We start from the raw sequence: 9541 nt of genomic DNA, 5'->3' as shown, positions 1-9541 counted from the left end.
AGTCCAGCACCCTGAGGCTGTACGCTAAGCGGAAGGAAGGGGGCCGGGGACTGGTGAGTGTCAGCACCACAGTCCAGGATGAGACAACGAACATCCAAGAATACATTGGGAAGATGGCCCCAACTGACCGAGTGCTCAGTGAATACCTCAGGCAGCAGAAACCCAAGAAAGAGGAGGGAGACGAGGAACCATCATGGAAGGACAGAGCCCTGCACGGTATGTACCACCGGCAGATAGAGGAGGTGGCTGATATCCAGAAATCCTACCAGTGGCTGGACAAAGCTGGACTGAAAGACAGCACGGAGGCACTAATCATGGCAGCACAAGAACAAGCTCTGAGCACAAGATCCATAGAGGCTGGGGTCTATCACACCAGGCAAGACCCCAGGTGCAGGCTGTGTAAAGATGCCCCAGAGACAATCCAGCACATAACAGCAGGGTGCAAGATGCTAGCAGGCAAGGCATACATGGAACGCCATAACCAAGTGGCCGGCATAGTGTACAGGAACATCTGTGCGGAGTATAACCTGGAAGTCCCGAGGTCAAAATGGGAGATGCCCCCAAGGGTGGTGGAGAATGACCGAGCTAAGATCCTGTGGGACTTCCAGATACAGACGGACAAAATGGTGGTGGCTAACCAACCGGACATAGTGGTGGTAGACAAACAGAAGAAGACGGCCGTAGTGATCGATGTAGCGGTTCCGAATGACAGCAATATCAGGAAGAAGGAACACGAGAAGCTGGAGAAATACCAAGGGCTCAGAGAAGAGCTCGAGAGGATGTGGAGGGTGAAGGTAACGGTGGTCCCCGTGGTAATCGGAGCACTAGGTGCGGTGACTCCCAAGATAGGCGAGTGGCTCCAGCAGATCCCGGGAACAACATCGGAGATCTCTGTCCAGAAGAGCGCAGTCCTGGGAACAGCTAAGATACTGCGCAGGACCCTCAAGCTCCCAGGCCTCTGGTAGAGGACCCGAGCTTGAAGGATAAACCGCCCGCAGGGGCGTGCTGGGTGTTTTTTATATATATATATATAAATAAATAAATATATATATATATATATATATATATATATATATATATATATATATATATATATATATATATATATATATATATATATATATATAAACGCGATTCTGATCAAAATTCATGACATTTAACAAGACACTGAACCAATGCCACAGCACTCACAATCACCTGATTGCAATGATTTTTTATTCTGCCAGTGGTTCCCAAACTTTTTTTGCCGGGCCCCCCTTTGTTTTACAAGAAAGATTTTCGCGCCTCCCCGAACATTTTTCGTGTTGTTCGCGCCCCCGCGAACACGCACACGCACCCACACATCCTCCAACCACACACACCCATATTTTGCTCCATTGCGGTTTATTTCACACCTCAAACATTTAGTAAACAATTAAGCAAATACAAGTAATCTGCAATAAATTACAGGTAGTAAGAAAATAAACTACTAACTCTTTTACGCTACGTCCACACCTACACGGGTATTTTTGAAAACGCAGCTGTTTCGTCCACACGTAAACAGCGTTTCGAATCACCGAAAACTGAGATTTTTCAAAACTCCTTTTTTGTGTTTATGTGTGGACGAGGAATACAGAGTTCGTCACGCAATGTCAAAGGTATGTGCCTTTTTTCACGTCACGCTGTGCGCCACGTTATTGTTTACATGAGAATTGCAGAATGGCAGATAGAGACAAAATACTGTTAATCTGACTATCTGCAGGTTTTACACGCTTACATACACGCACGCAGTTACAGTCCCTCCATTTACAAAGGCAGATGTGATTATTTTACGTGTAGTTGTTTTTTTTCCCTGTGTAATAATATTCAACATTGCTATCAATACATTTTTCAAAAAATGCCTCTCTGTGCAAAATGGGTTCAAAAACATAAACAGCTGTGGGATACTGTTTGTCCATGATTTGAACAGGTGGAACAAATCGTGGCAGGATCAGCCTGATATTATTTGTATCCCGCTGTAACTTTACTGTATACAGAGCTAACATCTCCAAAATGTCAGGAGTAGTTAGTTATTACAGCAAGTGTTTGTGAACTAAAAATCACAAATGTGGGATACTGTTTGTCCGTGATTTAAACAGCCCAGCGCTGCTCCCAACAAAGGGAAGACCAATTCTGCAGGGGAGACCTACCTCGGCACTTGTGCAGGTGAAACCAAAGGGCAGATATGCTTCACCATATTTTCTAGTCCTAGGCTTAGAATGAAGTTGGTTTGGAAACATATTCAGCTATGCTTCATCTCCTGCTTTGCGTTTCTGTAGGCGCCCGTGCTAGCAGTGTCCAAGCGTTTTGTTTTTTCCCCCCCCTTTTCATCCCGTGCCCCCCCTGCCATGGCTCTGCGCCCCCCCCCGGGGATGGGCCCCACAGTTTGGGAAGGTCTCTACTATCCAATGACTGATATAACACTAATAGAAAGAAATAACTAGATAGATGAAAGAAAGACGTGAACAAGTGGAGCCTACAGTGAATTTTCAGAGCTCATCTTGGAAAAGCAAAATATGTCTGGCACAAGAGTGCATTCAGATCATAATTGTGACTCCAAAAGCTGCTGAACAGGACAGCATATAAAACAAAACAACAAAAAACTGCACTGGTTTAACCTTTCTCTGCCCTACCTGTGTGAGGTACTCAAGTCCAGGTGGGACACCAACGGGGACTGCTGGACCTCCAGGAGCTGGTGAAATCCCCCCTGATGGGCCACCGTATTCAGGGCCTGGAGCTGGTCCTATGGGTACTGGCTGGTACATGACCGTAGGCTGTTTTTTATAGCCCATGTTGAAGCCCGGTGGATGGCCATGACTGGGGTGTCCATATCCAGGAGAAACTGGACATGTACCTCCACCGGGCTGAGACATGGGGTAGGATGACTGGTTTGGAGCACCTGGGTAAACTGGAGGGGAAATCTGTTCAGATATACTGACAGTCTGATTTGACTGAATTTGAATATATGAGCTCGGTTGTCACCATACAAACTATGACAGTCAAACTTGAGAAAGTAGAGCTCAATATTTACCAATATTTAGCACAAATAAGAAATACAAGGGGGAAATGTAAGAGATCACAAAAAACTAAAACAATCCATCAACTCTGAGTATGAATGACAATATAAATATACACACATAAAAACTACGCTACATATATATACCGGTATATAAATTCCCCTCTCTATCCTTCAAGCTCGGGTCCTCTATCAGAGGCCTGGGAACCTGAGGGTCCTGCGAAGTATCTTAGCTGTTCCTAGCACTCTTCTGGACAGAGATCTCTGATGTTTTTCCTGGATTTGCTGGAGCCACTTGCTTAGCTAGTTACCACTGGGATCACTGTTACCTTCATCCTCCACATCTTCTCCAGCTCTTCTCTGAGCCCTTGGTATTTCTCAAGTTTCTTGTGTTCCTTCTTCCTGATGTTGCTGTCATTCGGACCTGCTACATCGATCACTACGGCCGTCTTCTTCTGTTTATCTACCACCACTATGTCCGGTTGGTTAGCCACCACCATTTTGTCCGTCTGTATCTGGAAGTCCCACAGATTAGCTCGGTCCTTCTCCACCACCATAGTTGGCATTTCCCATTTTGACCTTGCGACTTCCAGGCCATAGTCAGCACAGATGTTTCTGTACACTATGCTGGCCACTTGGTTATGGCATACCATGTATGCCCTGCCAGCTAGCATCGTGCACCCTGCTGTTATGTGCTGGATTGTCTCAGGGGCATCTTTACACAGCCTGCACCTGGGGTCTTGCCTGGTGTGATAGACCCCAGCCTCTATGGATCTTGTGCTCAGAGCTTGTTCTTGTGCTGCCATGATTAGTGCCTCTGTGCTGTCTTTCAGTCCAGCTTTGTCCAGCCACTGGTAGGATTTCTGGATATCAGCCACCTCTTCTATCTGCCGGCGGTACATACTGTGCAGGGTCCTGTCCCTCCAGGATGGTGCCTCCTCTTCCTCGGATTTCTGCTGCCTGAGGTATTCACTGAGCACGTGGTCGGTTGGGGCCATCTTCCTGATGTATTCACGGATGTTCACTGCCTCATCCTGGACTGTGGTGCTGACACTCACTAGTCCCTGGCCTCCTTTCTTCCGCTTAGCGTACAGCCTCAGGGTGCTGGACTTGGGGTGAACAGCAGTCTAAGGACCCAGGGCTCATGTATTTTTTGGATATGTTTATTATTCCGTATGTTGTGTTTTGGTGGTTTTCTTTCCTTTTTTCCTCCTTCCTGTGTGTGTGATCATACGCGCTCCCGGATTTTTTGGGTCGCTGAGGGGACTGTGACCCGGAGGTGTTCCCGCACTGGAGGCTGTTGCACCTTCTGCTCGTTAGCCTTCACCAGCTGCAGCTGATGTCCTGCTTAGGAAGGTGGCGGGGCTCCAGTCAGTGCGGGATTATACTATGTTAACCCTGTAAAGTACCTCTGTTGATGGGTGTTTGTGTGAACGACATCGCTACTGTGGGTTTCCTGCTGAGCTGTGTGTGGTTTTGTGTCACCAGGAGTCGGGAGTGAAGAGCGTCGTCTCGAGGGGAAATCACGGAGCAGAATCGGGTTATGTAGTTGTCACCTTTTTCACTGTTTATGGACACGTGCACTGTGTGGGATTCACAGAGGAATCGCCACTGGAGGCTGGATCTGTACATAGTTGTTGTTCTTCCACTCACTATAAATAAATCCACTGTCCTTCACTATAAGAGTCCAGCGTTTGGGTCCCACTTTCCTCAACTCCACGGTCTGCCATTGCTGACCGTGACAGTGATAACAAGTGAGTAGTTTTTCTTTTGGGGGGTGGACCGGATTTTTTTCTCACATTTTTAAAACACTCTTACATCTTCATATTTTCTCCCAATGAAGAAAGGAAAACAGTCAGCACAAATGTGAAATACAGTCACTTACCAGGAGCAGACATGGTGCAGAGCTTTTGTGGGTGGAGGAAGAAAAATAAGGTCACACTTCCCGACGCAATCCTATGGAAATTCTATGGAAAACTGAAAGGATAAAGGGAAGAAGAAGAGAAAAAAGGGGGAGGGGTGGGTGAGATAGAAACCAGCAGGAGGAGGGTGCACAGAGAGCGACAGTTGCACAAACATGAATGCTTAACCTTAATCGGTTATGCCCTCAAAGCGAGCGACTCGAAGTTGTGTGTAAATGTGCCCTGTCTGGGATCCTGACACAAAGCTTCACGGATAATATTCAGAGACAACCCAGAGGTGCAAAACAATCCTGACAAAGTTGGGTTCCAACTTGTGGCCCTTTTGTCCCTGATGGAGACCTACATTATGAAAATCAAAGGATTGGGCGTGCCCCGTGTCAGCGCAGGACTTGCAGCTAATGGAGCCCTTTTTTCCCCATTTATATGTCATTAAAGTACACTCAGGTTCCCATTAGAGCTCATTAAAAAGAAAAACACCTACAGCTTCTTAAAGCCCACGAGCATCTCCTGCCTCGTGAACACTCTTTATGTCGTAGTAAAAGAAAGAATAAGAAAAAAATATGTCTGTGAAGGTTCTCAGTCATCCAGGTCATCGTACTCTAAGGAGCTTGGACAGAAACGCGTCTGGACATCTTTAAGTTTCTTGAAGACGTTTCTCCAACCATCTGAGAAGCTTCTTCAGTTCTAAGAGCAAATCTGGGACTCTCCACCATTTGCTCTTAGAACCCAAGAAGCTTCTCAGGTGATAGAAGAAATGTTTTCAAGAAACTTAAAGAAGTCCAGATGCTTTCTTTCCAAGCTCCTTAGAATAAGAAAAATAAGGTCATGAACAGCACACACACTCACACAAAAATATCTCACCTCTCTGGCTGTTTCCCTTGAAGTGCCTTGAAGTGCCAACGACAAGAAACGAAACTTAAGTGGGGGGAAAGCAGAGGGTTCCTGCCCACTTTCTCTAACCTGTGCTGTAAGCCTCTCATCCTCTCACTTCTCTCTAGTCTCCTCCCCCTTTCCAGGATTTTAAAGCTAAGGTTTTGGTGGATCATTGAGCTGTGAACACGAGTGTTTTAGTGCACTGGGCGGGAAGAGGAGACTGGCGTCACCAGAGTAGACTTGTAGTCAAGACCGCCTAATCCGAGACCAAGACAAGACCAAGACCAGAGGGTATCGAGACCAAGACAAGACCAAGTTGAGACGAGACCGAGACAAAAAAAGTCTTTAAACTGCAGCCAGATGCTATTCTATATACATATGCAGGACACCTTAAACTACTTTTTTAATTAAGCAGCAAGGCAGAACAAAATCAGGGCTGTATCAAGACACAGGGACTAAACCCCAATTCAACCAGACCCAGAACTGATCCAGAATTAAAACAGGACTACAACAGTTCAAAATCAGGACTACTGAGGACTTAACCAAGACAGAACAAGAATCAGAACTAGATGATAGTAGCACTAAAAATCATCATAGACCTGCACTACACTTATTTTTTTAATTCTACCAAAGTACAATATTTAGATTGAGAAAAGTTTATATAATTATTTAGCCTCGTTGTGCAAACAAGCCTGCAAAACTTAATAAATATTTGAAAAGTAACAAATGGTATCTAAAAAGAAACACTAGGTACATGTTCTGATGAGTTTTGGCAAACAACCATTTGACTAACATGTGTGTCTCACCTGCTCTTGTTCCATCTCTGTTCTGTCCTCATTCTCTCTCTCCCTCTCTGTTCCTCTCTCTCCCTCTTTGTGCTGACAATCAAGCCAAACACCAACATCATCAAATATACAGTTGAAACCAGATATTTATGTACTCTTCAGATATGTCTATGAAGGTTCTCAGTCATCCAGGTCATCGTAGTCAAAGGAGCTTGCAAAGAAAAGCGTCTGGACTTCTTTAAGTTACTTGAAGACGTTTCACCTCTCATCCGAGAAGCTTCTTCAGTTCTAAGGTCAAATGGTGGAGAGTCCCAGATATAAACCTAGTGGGAGAAACCCCCCACAGAGGGACAAAAGGACCCCCTGATGATCCTCTAATCGCCTGAGCCAAGGTGTGAAACTGGGTGTGGATCCCAGTCAGCCAGAGTTTCGGGTGAGTTCATTGTGAAACCTGGCCCCACCTTATCATGCGAATTCCTGAGATCAGATGGCCCAGGATGTGAGTGGGCGTTAAGGCGTCTGGGAAGGGATCTCAAAACTGGATTATAGATGGCAGACATTTTGCTAGATCCGCCCCTGCACAGTTACAGGCGTCAGCTGCGTAGAAAAAGATCCTGGAGTAGAAAGTAATATTAAATAAATTCTAACAACAGCTTATCAAGCTTAAACGTGCTGCTGTTGTTCAGCCGCTGGTTTCCTCTTTCTGGTGCAAAGTGGGCCAAAAACAAAGAAGAGAGACAGACAGAAATGAAACTGATCATTAATCAGTTTCATGATTGAAGTAGCAGCAGGAGAGGGAGGGAGAGAGAAGAGGCAGTCGCTCCATATATCGGTTGTTAAGCTTAACATGGGAATGCTTTACAAACATTCAGAGATCAACTTACACACTTGCTTTACTTCTCTCTGGGATAACTTCCTCAGAGATGAAATGCAGGTTTGGTAGCGAGGCTACAAATACACACAGCTGCTCTATCACGTGAGCACACTGCTCCTACGTGCTACGGTTATGAGCAGAGTTACGCCGTGTCGCAAGTTTTGTGAGGTGCTTTTTTGATATTTAATGGATCGGATTACATTTCTTTTATTTTTCTCCGATATCCGATCCAGTAATTTAGGATCGGTCCATCTCTAATCTAAACCAGACACAACCCCAGCAGGTTGTCGGGGATAGAGCGTGGTGCCTCAATACTGTGGAGTGGAGCAGGTGCCATCCAGCTGGATGAGTACTCTGACAGCAGGAGAGAGATCAGGAGCGAATAAGAGAACGGGAACACAAGAGAGGGTCTCATTGCACAGGCAAGTGATGAGATTCCTACTGATCAACATGATTTTATGCCTTTATCAAGGTTCAAGGTTCTTTATTTGTCACATGCATAGTTATACAAGTATAACACACAGTGAAATGTAGTCTGACACGCTCCTCGACATGTGCAAAAATTGGGGGGGTGTGGAGGTGTTTATGGTGATAAAACTGAAATTATTTAGATCCAAAGTGAAGGTCAGACCTGTTCATGCAGTTTTTGTGAAACACCTGTAGGGAAACAAGTGCTCACTTGAAAAATGTCTTACGTTATAAAAAGAAAACATTTTATGACCAAAAAAATTAAAGGTCAACATCACTGTAACATCATGTGTTGTGCAGAAACCCTTTTCTGGCTATTACTGAACCATACACAGTATAAAACATGGGCATAGCTTCCGCTTTGGAAAAAAAATGAAGGCAATGTGGAAGTGTCTCAAATCTACATTCTATCTGAAGGCCAACAGATGGTAGCTGTGGTTGCAAAACGAGTTCCAGTCATATAGAAGGGTATGGGGACACAGCTTCCTGTGAGCAAACACTTTGCTCCTGAGTTTATGGGCTCAGTAAGTCATAGTAAATCATTTGAGAGTCATATTGAATAAAAATGGTGCCTTGGTCAAATTCTATTTCAAAACGGAGAATTATCTGTGGTATAAAGCCACACGTTCATTGGCTAATTTTTTCAATCACAGGTTTGCAAAACCATTGCTCAATGGCAATGGTTTTGCAACCTGCCTTTCTCACAACATCAGCTTTTTAGCAACCAAGATGGTGACAGCATAAACCAACAGATGATGTCACCCTGCCTAAATCCATCTTCTGTCCTGTACACGTACTGAACACTATAAAAGACAGAAGAACAAATTGCGGCCATATTTACACTGATGTAAACGACAGCTTGTCTGGTTGGTAGTAATTCCAGTATTCCTGCTCACTGTCTGCTGTTCTCATTGCTCTGTTCAGGTTATGGAGGCGGTACATGGCGTGACCACGGACGAGGTTCATAAAGCACTTCAATGAAATGACTGGAACCCAGTGCGAGCTGAACAGCAACTAAAGGTCAGACCATCAAATAAAGAAAAAAAAAATCCCACTTGCCTATCTGTGTTTTTGAAGCTAATGATAAAATATAAGCCATCGGAATCTATTTTATACATGTAAAATATAAATGGCCATCAAGGAAAATCAAAACAATATATGCTCTATATAAAAAGGCATTAAAAAAAGAAAAGTAATAATGTTTACATATACTGAAGGTGGGCGAAGACAAAACTGACTAATATTCTTGAAACAGCTTAGAAGAAAGATGACATGATGTGGTTTTAAATAGCACGTCTTTTGCACATAGGTTTTCTGTTTTAATACATTTGTAAATATTGTAGTAGAAACTGATCTCTGGTGGCCTGAACACAGGATCTCAGCTCTGTGGCTCTTTAGTTCTCTAAGAGAGGCTCTTACCTTTGTCCTACTGCCTGCTAAGATTGACCCTGTGTACACCGACACGCTACAACTGGTTTAAATATTTGCACAGCAATAGCAGGTAAAATATTAGGTGATCATGTATGAAAACAAACTCCAAAGCCATGCCTCAGTGTTCTTGAGGGATGGGTGGACATGTGCAGAC

At 44.5% G+C, this 9541-nt stretch overlaps 1 protein-coding gene across 4 annotated transcripts in view; it reads right to left on the bottom strand.

Moving 5' to 3' along the window:
- Positions 1-6657, bottom strand: part of LOC106674494 (phospholipid scramblase 1) — a 19649-nt gene extending 12992 nt beyond the window's left edge. Inside the window, exons 1-3 of one of the 4 annotated variants that reach the window (XM_076881812.1) lie at positions 6636-6657; positions 4920-5011; positions 2652-2926 (exon numbers count right to left, since the gene is read on the bottom strand). In XM_076881812.1, coding sequence (XP_076737927.1) covers positions 2652-2926; positions 4920-4932 — 288 coding nt within the window. In that variant the 5' untranslated portion in view covers positions 4933-5011; positions 6636-6657. Of the gene's footprint in view, positions 1-2651; positions 2927-4919; positions 5012-5817; positions 6076-6635 lie in introns of those variants that run through there. The other 3 variants (XM_076881816.1, XM_024806509.2, XM_076881814.1) reach the window with 3 other exon arrangements.
- Positions 6658-9541: the final 2884 nt, after the last annotated feature.

The sequence above is a fragment of the Maylandia zebra genome, linkage group LG3 (genome assembly GCF_041146795.1).
Source record: "Maylandia zebra isolate NMK-2024a linkage group LG3, Mzebra_GT3a, whole genome shotgun sequence".
NCBI classification, from domain to species: Eukaryota; Metazoa; Chordata; class Actinopteri; order Cichliformes; family Cichlidae; genus Maylandia; species Maylandia zebra.
The sequence above is the reverse complement of the archived record's forward strand: the minus strand, read 5'-3'. Positions and strand labels throughout refer to the sequence as shown.